Below are 20,571 nucleotides of genomic sequence, written 5' to 3' on the forward strand. Positions count from 1 at the left end.
CCTTGGCCATGAAATGCCGCCCCCCCCCCCCCTCCACCGATCAAAGCCCATCCTAAATGAAGGAGAAAGTTTCCAGATCATAGGCCTGCTCTTGTTAGCCAGCATGGCCCACTACATAATTCTGTATTTGGTTCCCTTTGAGCTACCCTGGGCCACAACCTATGTCTCAGCTTACCAGGTCTTAGGTGGTAGGGTTGTCTCAAGATCACTATTTCTACCTTGCACAAAACTATATTGGTCAGCAAAGGGGGCCAAGTTCAGACAGGCTTAACAATTCCTTATATATTTTTCAAAGTGCTTTTGTTGCATGTTTCATTTTCCACTATACATGGCAATAAATATTTGTTGCTTTGGTCTGTACAAAAAGTCTGTGAGGAAGGTAAGACAGATGTTAACTAAATGGACAAACAATAAATACAGAGAACTATGTTGTTCTGAGTCCCTCAGACAATAGTGAGAGAGCCTGAAAAACTTAGGTCATTGGAAACCATATCACCATCTTTCAACTTGTCACATAAATACACTAAGTACCAAGAATCAGACAATATTCCAGGAGTCCTACAATGAGTCTGCAAGCCATATCTTTCTAAAAGAGAATGTGAAAGTTCCCAGCAACTCATATACATAAAGCTATTTATTTCCCACAGAAAACACCAAAAAGAAAAAAGAAAAAGAGAAAGGAGGAAGGGAGGAAGGGAGGGAGGAAGGAAGGAAGGAGAGAGAAAGGGAGAGAAAGAAAACACACAAAAGGTGGTCTTCCCCCAAAAGGCAGGCAGTTAGTTATGAAAAAGGTAAGACATCTAGTTGCTGGAGTGGAAACAGTAACATTCAGTTAACAATGGAATATTTAAAAAAAATAGTTTTCTTTTCAAATTGTAACTGTGGCAAAACATAGAAAAATGTACTAAACAAGCTTGGTATAAAACAGAGTAAAATTTTCAAATAATCCCAGGGAGAAAGCACAATGCTGGAAAGGATTGGGTACAAAGGGAGAGGAGAAAAGATTTCATACAAAACTACCTATTACAATACAGAAAAAAGTATAAAATGTTCCTATTTTGGAACTTAAGTACAAAATGACACTGGCATTGGATCATTTCACTATCTAAGCCTGAGGATCTCTCAGTGGAAGTGGGAGGTGGGGGGGAGAGATGTTAGAAAGAACAAAAAGAATAGCAGTTTTTAAATCTCAAACTCCACCCGTTTTTCAGCTAAAAATCTCATCTTCCTCTGTAACCTCTACCCCTAAGCCAAAGTTCATCCAGGCCTCAAAATATTCTGTTAGAAAGTCCACAGACACTCTACACATAGGGGCTGGGATATCTGTGTGCTGAAATTTGGAAAATGAAAATAAATCTACAGGCTAAATGGTGAACACATTCAGTCTTTAAAAAAAAAAAAGAAGCTCATCCCTGTGAAATATATATATATTTAAATATATATATATATATATTAAATTCTCTGTGGTTAGAAACATATTTAAACTAACTAGCCACAGCCAAACTAGACCTGCATTTATTCAACACTGGAATTCTATGCTAAAGACTGAGGTCCTTCTTGGTCAGAGAAATAGGCAACGGTAAAAGTGGTGCCTTGCTGCTCCACTGAACCACTCCCTGGGTGGGTCTTCCCCATATCATGTGTTTTTAGCACATACAAACCCTTGTTTTTAAGGAAAGTACTGTTGGAACTTTGAGGTCTGCCCAGGGCTCATGTACTGTGCCTCAGGAAGGGATAAAGCTTGATGATGAAACAGCCTTGTACAGAAGCAGATGGATTTCACATAAGGGCATAGAAACAGGAAAAGTTGTGGCGGAGGGGGACTTAATGCATGTGCCCCGAAGTCCAGTTTAGTCACATTCCTGACTACACATCTTGAAAATCATATGTGTATATATATGTGCACGTATATGCTGGTGGTTTTTATCCCTACCTTTTGCCCACGCCCTTTCCTGCTTCTTAGTAAGGCCTAAGCACAAGAGTTTATATGAAACCAAGATTCTTTCCAGGCTTTTCTCAGTCCCCTAACGAGGGACTGAGTGAGGCTAGAGCCCTTTGAAAACAAGACAGCAGAACTGAAGAAGTGAAAAGCAGTCTCTCTCTTCAGCTTAGGGATGTCCCTCACCCCTTTCACAGCACCAAAGTTTCTTTGCAAAAATATTATCTGAGATACAAAAGGAAAGGCAGATGTGCTTGTGAATGCATCTCGCCAGGGCCTGGTCCAGTATCAAGGGCTCTACAAGAACAGAGGGTTGGGAACAGTTGTTTGCAAGGTCTCTGGCTGTAGACAACAAAGAGCTGGTCCCCCACAAGGTCACTGTCTGCTAACTGAGGCAGTCTTCACAAGAGCTTTCGGTGGAGGATCTCCCAGACCATCCGCTTCCGGAAGTATGGCATGTGTTGCTGCAGGGACACAGAAACACCCTTTATTTTCATTTCTTTTACCTAGACCCAATTCCTCTTTTCCCGTAATCTTTTCTTTTCACAGTTTTCAACTAATATAGTCTCTGTTTCTGGTCTTTCAAATTGTTCATTCTTGATTATATGTGGTTTTTTTCTTTTCACTGCTTTTTTCTACGGCTATTTCTATTGCTATTTTCCATTGCTGTAGCCTTAGAAATTATATTGGGCATTGCCAGAAATCCCCAAGCTATGCTCAAATGTCTCCAAGAACTTTTAGAATGGTGACTATCCAGTCCTCTATGTTGAACTTTTGAGAGGCTATGAGTCTGCAGCCTGAAAATAAAAAGCGCAATTCTTGGGGAAAGTGTTAAGGGAACTTAAGAGTAAGCTCAGTCTGGTCTAGACAAAGGGCTATGGTGGAAAAATACGGTAAAGCCACTGATTCAAACAGAAGTAAAGAGTTAACTGGAGAATTAGACATAATCTCTAGTATCAATTCACTTTGGTCTCTGAAGGACCATGTGAACAGAAATGACCAATCATACACTAAGAGAAGACTGACCTGTCATCAAGTGAGGGGTCAGGGAGAGCAGCATAACAAATTATAACAGGAGACTGAGGTGTGGCCAGTTTCAAAACCTGACTTCTAACTAAGTACAGGAAAACTTGCTCTGGTCCCAGTCCTCTGTTCCTTACAGGATTTGAGGTGGGCTGGGGAGAAAGGCAGAGAAGACTCTGCTCTTGACCAGTATTCTTTTATTACAATATGTGATGTATGGTAACCCAGGATGTGGCCAATATCACTGTCTTCCTCGTGATGCGGCACAGGCAGTAACCAGTCTATGAGTCATAGGCTGAAGCATGCTAATTGTCAGGGCAGAGTCCCAGAGGTAGAGCAAGTGGAGAGAAAAACATCTCTGTAGGGCAGCTTGGAGACAAGGTGAACCTACAGCTCCCTCCTGCAGGCTCAGCTCACCTGAGTGAAATTGATTGGTCTATCTTTGGTAATACAATCAGCATATTTGCAGGCAAACATCCCACAGTCACTTCCATTCATCTGCTGTGGAATTTCCTGAAAGATCAACAACAACAAGGTGACATCTTTCCAAGCTTCTTTCCTTCTTACATTAAAAACAAGAAACAAAGAATACAGATTTCACAGGTTTCTCTGAATTTTGAACAGATGACTCTGGTCTCCCACTCAGGACAACAGAGGCTCAAAGAAAAAAAACATAGTGTACTTCATTTAATATCACAGGAGAATATCTGACTTCCATGGCACCTAGGGGTATATAGGTTTTTATAAACTGGTCCCTCCCCCAATAGTCAACTAATCAGCAAATGTTTCCCACAGGAGTGAAAAGCTTAGCAACAGCTGGGGAAAACCTAGTTCTACATAAGAAACACATTTCCAGTTTTCCCACAAATAGCTTAATCTATGTTCCCCAAGGAACCAAAACACCAAGCTGAAGGAATATCCTTTTAAATATTTCCAGAAAAAGAAATTCCACAGCTTCCTTCAAAGTCTAAGTATCTCCCACTCTTGACAGGAAGTTCATTGATCTATCTGATAGATTGCCCCCATTTGTGCATGTTTTTGGTATTATTGAACTTTATTTAGATATAAAAGTTCTCTGAGAATGAAGCAGTAAAATCCTTTCCTCCCCAAACACCCTACTCTTAGGATTTCCATCTCATCAAGATGAAATGTACCTGGCTTTTCTTGCTGAAGAGCTGCCAGCCATTGGTGTCAAATTCTTTCCTTTTCTTGTCAATGCTTTCTTGCTTTAGGTATTGCCTAAGGAAATTCGGAGAGAATGAGACGATCTGTGGAGAACACTGATGGCGGCTGCTACCCTAAGAATGGGGCTGACAATCCTTAAGAAGAGTTTCATCTGCTCTTCCGAGAAAAACAGTATACAGTGCTGAGCAGGGAATGCTGGGACTGCTAAGCTTCCTCCAGAGCTGAGTTTGCCTCTCACAACTCCTACAATTAATGTCTATTCTGTCAACCCAAGAGGAACATGACCTCTGCCTCTGATATATAGGCTCTTTCTACCTACTGTTCCTCTTGAGGAATAATTTCTTATCCTTTCCCTTGGTTTATATTATCCTTTAGAACTCAATCTAATGGATGAAAAATATTTCTCTAGCAACAGAAGTATTTATTTACTATTATTAGGCTTGGTTCTCTTGTGTGAAAATTCAATCTAAATCAACAATTTATTGAGTGCATACTTCATACAGAGCAGTCTTTTTTAAGTTTAAACTGCTCACCATTCAGGAACCTACCTCCTCCTGCCATCAGAGTGTTACAGTGAGGAATAGGTGCTTTGGAAAAAGATAACAGGTGGGGTAAAAGAGATTTACATTCTGGTTCCCAGCTGAGCCACTAACTAGTAGGACCTGGGCAAATCAAAGTCACCTCTGTGGGCCTCAGCTTCTTCATCTGAAAAATTAGTAGGTCGGACTAAATGATTTCTAAGTAGTATCTATATCTCTATCTGCATATCCATTCTATATTTTAGTGCACTAGGACAATAATTGCTCCCATTTGTGCATGTTTTTGGTATTACTGAACTTTAGTTAGATGTAAAATATCCATTCTTACTTAATATGAAGATTTTATTAATTACTCCAGTGAAGATATCAAACACTTGAGTTCCATTGCTGGAAAAACACAACATATACCTGACATTAAACTCTTCTGTCCTCAACTCCCTACTTACAAGAGGATCCTGCAGGCTTCATTGTTTATCCCTCCCATAGAATCATAATAGGTAATATTCTTCTTTCTAAAGTCCACAACCTAGAAATAAGAAAAAAATCTGTGTGTTATAAAATGAAGAAAATTAGTTTCCCAGCTCTTCCCTGCCCTGACCCATGGAACCTTCTGCCAGACTTCCTATGAAATCATGACAAGTTTGACTGAAACTCTGCAATATATTATGCTTAATATGCAGAGGAAAGAAGAATGAGAGGATTATTTATTGTATTAGTTCATTTCTGTTGCTTATAACAAAATACCTGGAACTAAATAATTTATAAGGAAAAACGACATTTATTGCTTACAGTTTCTGAGGCTGGGAAGTCCAAAGTCCATCTGGTGGTGGTGACAGTGACCCAGGGATCTCACATTGCAAGATGGTGGAAGCAGAGAGAGCAGAGCAGAGACTAACCTCCTCATTCGCTCTTTTAAAAGCCCTCAGAACCACACCCCTGACCACCATTTTTAATCCATTCACTACAGCATGGTTCTACAATCTAATCGCCTATTTGAGGCTCCACCTTTCGATTATCATAATAGGATTTCCCACCCTCTTAACAGTCACAGTCGGGGCCAAGTTTCTAATACATAAAACTTGGGGGACACAATTTGAGTTCCAGTGAGTTTTGGGGGGACATGATTCAATCCACTATATTTATATAGAACTATAATGGGGGTTGATCAATGGTGGCTCCATTATTGCTCTGAAACCTTTTTCTAGTGTTCAGGTTCTCCCTCTGCAAGGTGGGTAATAGTAAAGAAAAAACATGCTCTTCAGAGAATATAAGTTGAGGATCCCAAGATTATTTCCATATAGCTTGAGAAAGATGGTGAAGATCTGGGTTGTTTCTTTACATGGAGAATTTCCTTTTTGTTTTAATGCTTTTCAAATGTAATTCAAAATAGACTGTGAAATAACTATTATTAATACATTAAGCTAATGCATCCATGCTCTCAGAGTCATAAAAAACACTGAACTACCAAGTATGCAAGGTAAGTCATGATTAGGCAGAATAGTCACAGAATCTGAGTGGGCAGCATCCAGAAATCACTTTTTCTTCCCATGCCTTGCCTTGAGGTTGTTTAGACACCCTATAACTCCCTTTTAAATATTTCCAGAAAAGGAAATTCCACAGCTTTCTTCAAAGTCTAAGTATCTTCCACTCTTGACAGGAAGTTCATTGATCTATCTGATTTTTAGCCAACCCCCTATTAAATACTACTCTTTCGGTAAGCAAGTGAAGATGTAGAACTACTATTCACTGCCCTCTGTGTTCTATAAGTACATAGATTTCTTTCAAATTTTATCAGAAATATAGGAGATACTCACAGCTAGACACCAGTGCACTCCCAAGTGAATGGGCACCAAAAGAATGTCAACAGAAAATACATCCACTTTCTTTGTCCAACGTTTCACTGCCTGATAACCAGCTGTTTTTAACTTAGTGAAGAAAAAGGTATTGAATGCATGCACACTTGGCAATCCTTTCTCTTTACTTCGCTCCATCAGCATATTCATGTAGAAATTGATGATCTGTGGGAAGAAATTATATGTATTAAAACAGACACTCAGGTCTTTCAAAATAGTTGTATTATATAGGGAAAAAGCAGTTGCAGTATTGAATAGCATACATTATTGTTTCCTAATCAATTCAATTAAGACTTCAACATTCAACAGCCTTATGTCTCTGTATCAAATTCTGACCAGACTAGAGAGGGTTGAATGAAAGAGAAAAAGAGAAAAGAGAAAAACCTGATATATATATTATGGGGTTGGAGATACAGATGTTGGCCAGACTTGTAGAAGACTGAGGGTTAGGTCAATAGACTGGAGAATGAGGAGGAAGTGGTGTGAGAAGGTGTGGCTTAGAGAAAAGGAAAGAAAGTAGTACAAGCAGTTTAATAAGGCACATCAGCAGTTACTTTAATTTACTGAGATTGTGTGAGCAATTTAAATAGATCCTGAGCTCAGTCAGAGCCTACTGTTAAGCTAAGATCAAGAGTTCAAACCTTATATGAGGGTCACCTGGTTTTGCACAAAGAGAACTCTGGTGCGTGGTTGAAAACTGCCTTTTCAGTCTAATAAGCCATCTTGCAAGACAAACCATTTTGGTCTCAGTAGAACTAAGTGACAGGAAAAACCATCAATTGTACTGGAAAAAAACTGATAGTAGCTCAGCAATGGCACCTTTATAGAAGCAGACATGGATGTAGTATAAAAACCTACATTATACAAGGAGACCTAAAAGTCACAAACATGAAGAGTAAAGTTCTCCTCCAGAATCTATATGGTTAGCTTTCTTATCTTTGTTGATTTGATTTATGCCTTCAATATTAAGTGTGAGTGAAAAAAATAAAAATGCTTGATAGGGGAGATGTGTGATTCTTTCTGTTAACGAAACAATGTCTTCTCTAATAGTAACTATGTTGTATATAGTTCCTTTAGGTCCAGGACTCCCTGGTACTAAATCTTGAAAGTTACTGTGCTGGAAGTTACTGCATACTTTATGTGGCCAGCTGAGGCCAGGCCACTGTCTGTCAACTGCAAGGAATGAATGGGCTAACTGATCCACGGCTTGGAAATATGACTAAGAAAACAGGCAAATTTTTCAGAATGCTTTTTGGGGAATGGGAAAATGCCCCCATCCTTTGACAAATATTTACACACCAGGATGCCAGAGCAGTGAGTATTGCCCAACAGTAGGCAATTACATACTGGGAAGGCAGCAGGGAACACTGCCAGGAACACACCAAAGCATGCTCTAGACTAGAAAAAGGGCCTATACATGAAGATGCCTAGGCAGCTGGAGGGAAACCACACTAGCCATGAGGCAGAGCTCTAAGGTGAGGGGTGAGTAGGACTGAAGAAAGATACTGTTCTGTCTACAGCTCTGATGACTTAGCAACAGGCCCAGCAGACCCATAGGACTCAGGCTGTGGCTAATTCTCTGCCTAATGTGATGCCCAACAGATAACTGGAGCTCAGTTGTTTCATATAATGATAATCAATCAAGACACTTAGAATCGTATCTTTCTCAAATTTAGGTTTTTGATTTAACTACACCCCTGAGGAAATGGTGCTATAGCACCATTAGGGTGCCTCTAAGTTTTTGAAGGTTTATGAATGCAGGAGGATCTGCCCACTAAGCACAGATTTCTAGGCTGTGAACTACGTTCTCTAATGAGAGAAAAGCAGCAAAAATGGACAGATTGATTCCTCTGGCATTCTACTCATCGCATAATGTCAGCCATGTTATGAGGCTAGCCCTTTCAGTCCAAGGGGTAAAGTGAATAGGCAGAACACCTGCCAGTCACTATAAGCCAAACCTTCCACAGCGGCAGAAGAGTTACATTATTATAACAGGTAATAAAGACTAAAGGGAGAGGTGAAAGGAATCAGGCAGAGAGATGACAGACAAGTACATGAAAGCCACAGAGACCTATCTCCCCCAGGTGTCTAACAGAAAGGTACTACCTTTGGGATCATTAGCCTGAAATAAGAAAAGGACAACATGCGATACTTGCACATGACTATCCTATGTTTCAGGAAAGAGTTCCAGAAACCAAAGAAGTTTAGCTAGACTTATGCAGCCCAAGTTTTTATTCTTCCTTCACCGTGAGAGGTGAACTCTAAATCTAAAGACCAACACAGCTGAACAACAACAGAGAACTAGTGATTGGATACCATGGCATCTATTTCCTTTGAGAATTCATCTTCCATTGCTTTTGTCCTGCCTCCAACCAAGTTTCTCCACTGAGAGGGAAATGGCCTCCTCCAAAGTCAACTAGTTAGTTAGCACTAAGGAGTGATGTGAGTTCTTTTTCATTTCCCCTGTATCCCAGTTTGAGGGAGTTTGGTGGCCTCAATGTTCCCTCCCATTAGCTGAGGATGTGTAATCTGACATCTGAGGCAGAATTTAGATCCAAGTCTCTCTCCTCAGTTTTTCAGCTATTACTATTTGGTCCAAATGAGGAAATTTGCCATAGTTCAGCCAAGACACAATCATACCAAAAAAAATAAGCTAGAAGTTTAGAGAACAAAAAGAATCCTACACGTCATCTCACAGAGGACTGAAGATGAAGGAAAAAGAAATGAGAGATAGGATCATAGGGTTCAAGATGAAAGACAAGCAGTGATTGTCACAGCATTTGCTTGTATTTTGTGAAGCCAAGGGTCCCTCCCCCTCCATTAGCTCTTTTTGCACACAAGACTCTCTCAGCTCCAGCAGATCCTAAATTCTTTTTGAAACAGGGAGCTAAAAGTAGATCAGCCTTGTGCCTACTGTTTGTCTTGCCAATACACCACCATCTGAGGGCTACTGTCAATGTTGGTCCATTTGTCATCCTTTCTGGGCTCATACTTGCCTCTGTTTTCTCATTGTGGCTCCTGGACCCTAAAGAGCTGCCCTTCCTGCAGCCTTCGCCATGAGCGTCTGCTTGTCTATGCAGTCCTGTTTGGGGATGTGAGGGTTGTTTATAGTGTCTTGTTCCTTTGTGATTTTATTTGAAGAGCTGCCAGGCTGAAGCTGAAAAAAGCTTCTCTTTAAAAGAAAAGCCTACGACGTTTTCAAACTAAAGAATCAATCCTTTTCCTGTATGTTACCACAATGACATAAATGACCATTGCTATTTGTATCTTCCTCCTTGCCCAGTCAACCAGCCAAACTTGTTTTCTCATGCATTTAGAAGTAAAACATTTCACTAACAGTAAAGTCTTGATTTTTAACCCTTCCCATGTTTATACTTTGAACCCTCCTAACTGGCTTAGAAAAGAAATGTTTTAAAAGTCCTGGGCATAACAGTGCTCCTGAACAGAAACTAAGACAACTTCTAAGGGGGACAAAAGCCATTTTTCCAGTTTTATCTCTCTCGATTTTCGCCTTAACCTTCCCACTCTAATTTTTAAATTAAATTCATCCTTTTCGAGGAACTGGTAAAGGGACATGAAAATCAACTACATTATATATTGATAAATCAAAATCAAAATAAATAAATAAATTTATGGATAAGTACATAGTTAAGTTTTGTGAATGTTCCATGTGTGCTAAAAATAAATGAATTTTCTCTATAGAAGGGAAAAAAAGTTCTGTATAAATATTATGTCAAGCTTGTTCAGATATTTAATTTCTCTGTATTTATTTTTCAGAGAGGAATTCATTAAAATCTTCCACGAAAGCTATTTATTTTTCTCCAAAATTCTGTTGTTATTTGCTAGATCTCAAGGCTATATAATTATATATGTTCTCATTATTGTTACATCTTTTTATTCATGATTATATTTACTTTGCCCCTTTCGATGTTTTTTGTCTTAATTTCTAATAGGTCTAATATTCAAAGAGAGCTGCCCATACTCTATTTTGATTAATATTTGCCTGGTGTATTGTGGATACATACACCTTCTTTATTGTTGAACAGTTCTATGTCACTTTGTTTTATGCATGTCTCTTGCAAAAGATTATGTTGCTTTTCTAATAATGAAAGATCTATGACTCCTTTTCTAGCAAAAAAAAAAAAAAAAAAATTATCCTTATCAATTACAAAGCCCAGAAGACTAACCAAAGAGCAGCACTTAAATATATGGTTCAGAAGGTCATTCACCCAGAAGATCTGACCTAATATTATAGAAACCAAGAAGGCAGGCTTCTGTCACTGTGAACATGCACATAAGATTTTTCTCACATGCAAATTCAAGCAACAAATGATCAGAATGACTACCAAAGTTTTAGAGAAAGACAGGCAGGCAACACCTATTTTAATAGAGTCATTTACGGAGAATAATTACTATTCTTCATGTGACCTTGCATAAATCCCTGGTTTATCAGGGCTAGTTCTATTTAAAAACACTTCAAAGAAGTCAACTATAGCAATGTGGAAGTCAGTGAGTCATGCTGGAAACACTAAAACTTTCATTTTGGTCATTTTATTCTGCATTTAAGAATATATAGCATATATGGTAGATCCATCATATTCACTTAACTAATTTATCTTATTTTGCCCATTTTTTCCCCTTCTTATGCAATGTATTTATTCCCTAAGAAAACCTATTCCCAGTGCTAGGTTTGTCTACTTGGAATTAATGTTTTGCAGGATGATTCCTCTCTTTACTGAGCATCACTCAGATTTAACTACTCCTCGGAAACAATTACCAACTCCCCATTTTCATCAAAGATTTGAGTTCTGAAAGTTAGAATGCTAGACATAAAAGTATGTGCTCTTGTTCCAGATCCTGATTCTGCAATAAAAATCAGGTGACCTTGGTTCTTCCTTATAAAGTCTTACTTCTTAACCTTCCCACTATCCATCACATACGTATACTTTCTCTAAACACAAGGCTATTGTGATGCTGAATAGCTGAAACATCTTTTTTCTTTTATCCCGGCTCAGTGTAGTTACAGTCTGCTATGTAGATTATACCTTTTTAGGGGTGGGGGGTGGCAGGGGCAGCTGGCCAGTATGGAGATCCAAACCCTTGATGTTGGTGTTACAACTCTACTCTAACCAACTGAACTAACCGGCAAATCCTGTAGATTCTATCTTAATTCCTCCTTCACCACCTCCCTGTCCCCTGAATTTTTTTGAGTTTTCTCCTCATGGCCTTTCCCTAGCCAGTAAAGTTAGAAATATAGTATCCCAACAGTACAATTCTTTTCTACTTTGGAAACAACTAGTAATAATTAATACGATTTGCAAGGTGGAACCAAAAAAAGAGACATGTTTGCTTGCTGTCTTTCCAATTCATCCATGTAAATTATAAATTAGTAAGGAAGGATAAGGAGAATAGAGTCCTGGAGGGAAAAAGACAGGAAATGCTGTAGTCATCCTGCTTCTCCACGTGGGATAGGGCTGTGTAAAAAAAGAAAGTGTTTCCAGCTAACAAACATTTGGGTACCTGGAATTCATCTACCCATCCCAGTCTTCTATATCCTTACTGATTTTCTGTTTACTTATTCTATCAATTATTGAGAGAGGGGCGTTGAAATCTCCAAAAGTAATTACCAATTTGTCTACTTCTTTCAGGTCTATCAGTTTTTACTGCGCGTATTTTGAAGTTCTGTTCTTAGGTGTGTACATATTTAGGCTGTTAAGCCTCTTGATGACTGAACCCTTTATCACTATGAAATGTCTTTCTTTATCACTGGTAGTATTCCTTGCTCTGAAATCTACCTTGTGTAATATTAGTATGGTCACTTCATCTTTCTTTTGATTAGTGTTTTCATGGTAGGTTTTTTCCATCCTTTTACTTTGTCTTTACATTTAAAGTGGTTTCCTTTGGACAGCTTTTTTACCTAATCTGACAATCTCTGCCTTTTAATTGGATGTTTAAACCATACTCTCCAGTGTGATAGCCACTAGCCAAATATGACTACTGAGCACTTGACATATGACTAATCTAAACTGAGAGGTGCTGTAAAGTGTAAAACACACACCACATTTCAAAAAGAAGGTAAATAGCTCATTAATAATATTTTAATATTGATTATATGCTGAAATGACATATTCTGGATATACTGGGTTAAATAAAACATATCAAAATTAATTTCACCTTCTCTTTTTACTTTAATGACCACTAGACAACTTAAAATTAGATATGTGGCTCACATTATATTTCTACTGTATGGTGCTGATCTAGATAATTTACATTTAATACTGATATGGCTGGGTTTAAATCTACCATCTTGCTCTTTTTTCCTATTTGTCCCTTCTGTTCTTTGTATCTTTTTTCTTCTTTTCTTGATTTCTTTTGAATTATTTTTAAATTCCATTTTATCTCCATTATTGGCTTATTAATTATACCTTTGTTTCTTGTTTTTATCTTTTAGTGGTTGCTCTAGGATTTACAATATGTCTTTATCAGTCTATATTCAAATAATATTACACCACTTCATGTAGAGTGTAAGAATCTTATAATAGTATATGCTTCCATTTTGTCCCCTCCTTTGTGCTATGATTATCATAAACAAGGGTACGTCAAAAAGTTTGTGGAAAAACAGAATTAAAAGATAATACCACAGATGACTGGATAAAGAAAACACAGTATAAATACATAATGGAGCACTACTCAGCCATAAAAATAATGAAATTCTGCCATTTGCAGAAACATGGATGACCTTGGAGAAAATTATGTTAAGTGAAATAAGCCAGGCACAGAGAGAACACAGAAATACTGCATGTCCTCACTCATATGTGGAAGCCAAAAAAGTTGATCTCATAGGAGTAGAAAGCAGTACAGTGGTTACTAGGGACTGGTTGGTGCGGGGAGGGGGGAGGAGAAAGGCGGATGAGGAGAGGATGGTCAGTGAATACAAAATATTAGAGAGGAAGTATAGGATCTAGGGTTCTATAGTAGAATAGGGAGACTACAGTTAACAACAAAGTACTGTATATCTTTAAATAGCTAGTCAAGATGACATTGAATGACCCTAACACAAAGAAGTGACACGTCTGCAGTGATGTATATACTCACCCTGATATGATCACCACACACAGTATGAATGTACCCAATTACCATACTGTACTCCATAAATATGTGTAATTATCATGGGTCAAATAAGAAAAATAAATTAAAAAGAGAAAAAAAGAGAGAAATGGAGAGTAGAATAGTGATTTCCAGAGGTGGGGAAAGGGGGTGAGGGCAGGAAAAGGTTGGCAGACTGGTACCAAGTCACAAAGTTACAGTTAGATAGGAAGAATAAGTTCTGATACCCTAGGAGGACAATAGCTAATAATACTGTATTATATATTTCAAGATAGCCAGAAATGAGGATCTTGAATGTATAACCACAAAGAAATGATAAACGTTTAGGTGGTAGATATGCTAACTATTCTGATTAGATCATTATGCAATATACGCATATATTAAAACAACAAATTGTACCCCAAAACCATGTACAATGAATAACATTTTTAAATTAAAAAAAAAAAATACAAATCTTTCCATAAACTTTTTGAAGTAACCTTGTATTTTATTTGTACATTATAAATACCACCACACATTGTTTTAGTTCTGCTTTAGTCAATTGTCTTTTAGAGCTATTAAAAAATGAAAGCATTTTCACTGCTCTTCCTTCCATTTACATACTGACATTTCCATTTGATATTTTTCTTCAGCCTAAAGAGAATATAATATTTCTTATAATACAGGTCTGTTGGTGATGAATTCTCTCAGCATTTGTTTGTCTGAAAAAGTATAGCCTTATTTTTTAAAAGATATATTTGCTGAGTACAGAATCTAGGATGACAAATTTTTTTTCTTCAGTACTTTGAAGATGTAGCTACATTGTCTTCTGGCCTATGTGATTTCTGACAGTTATTCTTATCTTTGTTCCTCTGTACTTAATGTATCTTCTTCCCACTGGTTGCTCTTAATATTTTTTTCTTTATCACTGGTTTTCAGCAATTTGATTATTATACGTTTTAGCATGGAACTTCTTCTACTTGGGGTATGCTGAATTTCTTGAATTTGTCAGTTTATGGTTTCAGATTTGGAAAATCTTCCACCTTTATTTCTTCAAACACTTTTTCTGACACTACCTATGCCCCCACCTTTCTTTCTGGGGCTCTAGTTACATGCTTAGACAGTTCAATGATATTGTCCCACAGCTCACTGATGTTCTTGTCATCTTTCTTCAGCCTTTTTTCTATGTTTCATTTGGGATCGTTTCTATTGCTGTATTTTCTTCTGAAGTGTCTAATCTACTATTAACACAATCCTAGGCATATTTTAATTCAGATACTACCATTTTTTATCCCCAGAAATTCAGTTCGGGTCTCTTTAAAATATTATTTTCCATTTCTCTCCCCATAATGTCCATTTTTCTCTACCTACCTGAACATATGGAATATATTTATAATACAGGCTGAGTATCCCTTATTCGAAATACTTGTGACCAGAAGTATTTTGGAATATTTGCAGAGTATATACCAATTGAGCATCACTAACTTGAAAATCCCAAACCCAAAATGCTCCGAGTATTTCCTTTCAGTGTTATGTCACTCCTCAAAAAGTTTTGGAGTCTGAAGCATTTTGGATTTCAGATTTTTGGATTACAGATGTTCAGCCTGTACCTGTTTTAACATCCTTATCTGCTAATTCTATCACTTTGGTCACTTCTGGGTGTTTCTAGTGATTGGTTTTTTTCCCTCGTCATAAGTTGCATTTTCCTTCCTCTTTGTATGCCTACTAATTTTTGATTGAATGCTGGACATTGTGGACTTTATGTTGTTGGGTTTTGTTGTTGCTGGGATTTGTTGTATTCCTTTAAACATTGTTGGGATTTTTTCTGTGATACAGTTAAGTTACTTGGATCAGTTTCAAGCTTTTGAGACTTGTTTTCAAGCTTTGTTACTGTGGGTCCAGAGCAGCCTGTATTCTTGGGTCAGTATGGCCCCACTCCAAGGGAATACCTTTCTGAGGGTTCTGTTCTATGCCCTGTGACTTAGGACGTTTTCCCACTATTACTGGTTGGAAAATGAACAATTCTTGGCACTGGTGTTTGTTCTGAAATTGTTCTAATTCCTTCTTTCTGGTGGTTCTTCCCTCAGCCTCTGAAAACTTCTTCTCATACGTGCATAGATCAGTATTCAGCCAAGACTTGAGGGGACCACTTCTGCACAGGCTCTGCCAGCCCCTCGCCCACAATGCATAAACCCCAACCCAGTAAGGTGAGGAAATTATAAATACATCCCTTCCATTTTCCTTCTGTCAGGGATCACTGTCCTGTACTGCCTGTTAACCAGTGTCTGAAAATTGTTTCATATATTTTATCTATCTAGTTTTCTAGTTAGGTTGAAAAGGTAAATCTTGTCCCTTTTACTCTATCATGACCAGAAGCAGAAGTCAGTTCTATTTTTTTGTACATCTAAACCATTTCCATGTAATTCTAAATTTATCTGATGCCTTATCAAATAATCCTTAGGCCCTCAAAGAAGCCAGAATAACTTGGCCATAAAGAGAAACAAAGCCCAAAGCAGTCCTCTTCTCAGGATCATTCATCTAAAGTTGTAAGAAATTCCAGAAGTCATCTCTATCTTCAGGAATTAATAATTTCTAGTATTAACACTCCTTTGAAAATACTTCCTTCTGTTTCTTGATAGACTTTCAATCTACTTTTACAACTAATTCCCCCTCTCTTTAACCCTATCCTTCTTCTCTTAATTAGATATTTATATTAATAACTAATCTCCTGACCCAGCATAGAAATCCCTGTCTACAATGTTCCTGATTTTATCAGCCTCCTTTTGCATTCTTTACAAGTCAGCTAGTTCTCACATCCCTTTTTTTGAGAAGTTTCATTTCCTTTATTGAGGTAAAATGTCAATCCCATCAATCATTAGTCCTTTGAAGCTAGAGAATTTCACCAAATTCACTTCATAAAAATCCATTCATGAAAAAAAATTTTGAAAGTCTATTGTATGAACAGTCACTGTGGTCTACTTTTCTTTTAGGAAAGACACCAGGGAAAGGATAGACTAATGGCTTTCTGTACATATCCCAAATATAAGATGTCTAGATCTTATTTTCCTTATAAACTTAATCTGATCACTTTCACTTTCTGGCTCCTATATTCCTTGTCTGTGAAATGTTAAGAATAATGTATCAGTCACTGTATTTTGGAGAAAGTTTTAATACATCCCATAAAAGTGATAAGAGATATGAAAAAAAAATTGGTTATTAATGAAAATATCTATTTGAGGTTAGGAGAACAGGACTGAAGAGAGGAAAAATTACTTAAGTAATGATACTTAATTCTATTTCTCAATTGTGAACTCTCAATCTTCTTTAGGAGTAATGATACTTTATTCTTTTGAAGACAGAGTTCACAATTGAGAAATAGAATTCAGAATCATTACTTAAGGATATCTACTAATACTCCACAGAATGTTAGCTTCTCAAGGGCAATAACTTTGAAAGTCTGAGAAGTATGAAAATGGTGCTTTTAAAAATAGTTATCATCATCATCATGGACATGTGAATTGGCACTCGCTTTCAAGGTTAACATTATTCTGAACTCAGAAGAAAAGCAATGCCTATAAAAGTTATGGGTAGGTGTGGCAGGGATAAAATAGAAAAGGAATCTTTCCTTCCCCTCGTCTAAATAATGTAATTTCCATTAACTTTGCTTGCTAGAAATCCAGCCTCCGATGGGCCCAGGGAATGGAAAATATGTTCTATTGAATGCTGCCTCTGTAAGGGATCTCACTGAGGTAATTGCCACAGTAAATAGCAAGAACTCAGCTCATATCCTACTCATTGCTGCCCCCTAGAAGGCTGTGCATAATTTATGGCAAACAGGTTACAATCTCTTGAGAATAACTGACTCCTCCTCTCCAGGAGTGGCAGGCAAAAAGTGGCTAAAGATCACAGATCAAAAACAACTTAGTGGATACTTCTGACTATCCTTGATTTCCATTTATCTCTTTGATTTGCTGAGCTCCTTTTTTCCCTATTATTTGCTCCAATGTTCTAATATCTGGGCCAAAATAAGCAGGGGGGGGGGGTTCCCCTAAAGACAGACAGTATCAAACTATGCTTCTTGGTCACAGATATTATATAGGGAGTGATGAGCTTCTGAAATTTTTATCTGATAAACTGATCAGTGGCAAAGAGAATGGGGCTAGTCCAACTGACCCTAGAGAAAATCAACATCCTGGGCATGATATATGGCTCCTATGTTCTATACATACACCTGATCCTAAAACAGGACACAATTTAAGATTCTGAGGCAGTATGATATAGTATATAAGACCCAATGCTTAGGTCTGAATCTTTGCTCTGCTACTTATTAGCTATATAACCTTGCAAGTTTCTTTATCTATAGAATAGAGATGATAAAACTGTCATATCTACCTCCAAGGGTATGGTGACAACCATGTGAGTAGAACACATAAAATACTTAGAATAGTGCCTAACATGAGGTAATTGCTCAACAGATGTTAACTAATATTATTATTTGGAAGGTCCTAAACCTACAAGAACAGGATATGGGTATCTAGAATATGTGGTGCTTAGTATACCAAGAATCTGAATATCCTCTACAGCTGTGAAGCTTGAGAACACCCAGATCAGACAGGGATGCGCCTAATGGGCCTAAGAAAGGAGGTACTTAGGAAAAGATACCAAACCCAGTTCTCTTCTTTTGCTGTAAAAATATCCTTCTGAAATAAAACAGGCTTCTACAGGTTTAAGAATTGTATAGATCAATTTAAAGATAGTAAAATTAATATACTTAAAATAATTGGAATCAGAAGGCGAGGGCCATAACTTTTTTTTTTTACTCAATACATCAAATATTTAATAATATAACTTATACAATGTCAGTTTAAAAAATATCACATATAAATGGAGGCTATCTTAGAAAGCTTATCACTCATAATGTAAGTAACCTAAAACAAGTAGAGGAAGAAAATAAAGTAGAACTGGATTCTGATAGAGAAATCCCAAAGTATTCCTTCATGCTGCAACATATTTGCTCAAAAGATGTGAACTGCAGGGTAGGTGCCTTAAAGAAAGTGAGAATACCAATGAGTAAATGTCCTGTCCTTCAGTGTCCAAATCTTCAATACAAGAAAAGGTAAATTCAGTGGTTCTCAGATTTTAAAAGTACATAGAAATCACCAGAGATGTTTGTTAAAATTGCAAATCTCCACCAAACTCCCTCTGACTTAGTAGGGAGAACAGAGAGGCACGTGAGAGGTGATTCTGATGCAGGTCATACTGCTCAGAGAACAGTAAGATAATGCCTTTAGTTTCTACTTAATGTTCACTTACTATTTGTACATAAAAATGCTTGCAAGATTACCTCATCATTGAGCCAATTCAGATGGTTTAAAGTTTGAATATCTTTGCGTGTAATGGTCAAGCGGAATGCTTCGCTAAGAACTTCATCCTGGTTCCCATTACGAAATACATTCTTTATTTCTTTCTCCATTTCCTAGGCAACCAAAAGGTATCAGAAATCAAACATACACAGCTTCAGACACACTGAATTTCTCACCAAGCCCCATATAATCCCCAGAGCATATTTATCACTAATCAACTGTTTATCAACTTACTGATAATCAATTTAGTTCTAACATTGTGGTTTCTATTCCTTCTCAGAAATCTCCCCTGGTTAGTTCATTCCATCCCACTGAATTTCTCACCAAGCCCCATATAATCCCCAGAGCATATTTATCACTAATCAACTGTTTATCAACTTACTGATAATCAATTTAGTTCTGTCTAACATTGTGGTTTCTATTCCTTCTCAGAAATCTCCCCTGGTTAGTTCATTCCATCCCACCTAATCCTCCCTTCTCTTTTTCAGCACAACATTGAGACCCTTGTTTCATATTAATTCCTATTCTGAAATAACCTTCTGATATCAAATTTTCTAAGACCATGAGAAGACCTAACTATATTTTATATCTCTGATCCAAACCCTTTCCTAAGAAATAGAATCTTTTGCAAAATGTAATAAGGGAAAAAAGGTAGTGTCTTTGAGACATTACTTTCCTAGAAAATTTTGTATTCTTAAAAATGTAAAATTATTTTTTTAAATGTAAAATATGGAATCCAGTACAACTATAACAAATGGGTTATGCTCCGCAGCTATATGACAGCTTTTCAAAGAGAAGTAGGGATTAAGAAACAGATTATTTAAAAACGTACATAGACTTCTAAGTATTTCCAAATTTTCTACGATGGGTTTTTATTACTTAAAAAAAAAGTAAATCTCAGCTTACAATTTGATGTCAAACTGTTGTACATGTGCATTAGGTAAAAGTGCACGAGATAAAATACAAATTTATTAAATGCTTTTTCACTGAAGTTACTAAGAACTATCTATAATTCTTCCATCAATTTTCAATAATCCTTTAAAAATAAAGCCAAGATTGATAAGTAATACAAATGAAAGCAGAAATATGCAATAAAATTTAAATACCAGGTATTCTACTGCCTTTATGTTTAAATTTTGTCCAGAGAATTCTTTCTAAACATAATACTTGCTAGTATAGAAATTTATAGTATGCGATTTACCTCTGTAATTTCAGGAAACTCATTCCCACTGTCAGTTAACTTATGACCTTTTTTTTCTGTTTCTTGAGTGATTGTGACAGGGATCTCCTTTTCAAGAGGTACACGAAGATGCAGTTCTACTGAATCATGTACTGAATGTTCCTGTTCCTGCAATCTCTGAAAGACAACTTTAGAATAAGTAGGATAAAGAAATCTACTATTTGTCTCATGTACACTTGAGTATTACTGGCTGGATAGACCAAAAACATATACCACTTATGAAATGCTATGCTACCATATAATCTTGCAATTACAACAGCAAATTACCCAAATCCAGATAACCTTCCAAAAGAGTTTCAGTTTGGATGTGCTATTTATTCACAATCTTATTCAAATTTTTTTT

At 37.1% G+C, this 20,571-nt stretch overlaps 1 protein-coding gene across 3 annotated transcripts in view; it reads right to left on the minus strand.

The window, feature by feature from the left end:
- Positions 1-2,076: 2,076 nt before the first annotated feature.
- The window catches only part of SENP1 (SUMO1/sentrin specific peptidase 1), a 49,000-nt gene continuing 30,505 nt past the window's right edge, over positions 2,077-20,571 (minus strand). For all 3 annotated transcript variants that reach the window (XM_008578859.1, XM_008578858.1, XM_008578857.1), the window contains 7 exons: positions 20,190-20,345; positions 18,970-19,101; positions 6,501-6,704; positions 5,133-5,212; positions 4,117-4,201; positions 3,380-3,475; positions 2,077-2,403 (listed from right to left, as the gene is read on the minus strand). In XM_008578859.1, coding sequence (XP_008577081.1) covers positions 2,341-2,403; positions 3,380-3,475; positions 4,117-4,201; positions 5,133-5,212; positions 6,501-6,704; positions 18,970-19,101; positions 20,190-20,345 — 816 coding nt within the window. In that variant the 3' untranslated portion in view covers positions 2,077-2,340. The remainder of the gene's footprint in view (positions 2,404-3,379; positions 3,476-4,116; positions 4,202-5,132; positions 5,213-6,500; positions 6,705-18,969; positions 19,102-20,189; positions 20,346-20,571) is intronic.

This window comes from Galeopterus variegatus, unplaced genomic scaffold (assembly GCF_000696425.1).
Source record: "Galeopterus variegatus unplaced genomic scaffold, G_variegatus-3.0.2 Scaffold1774, whole genome shotgun sequence".
Classification (NCBI taxonomy): Eukaryota; Metazoa; Chordata; class Mammalia; order Dermoptera; family Cynocephalidae; genus Galeopterus; species Galeopterus variegatus.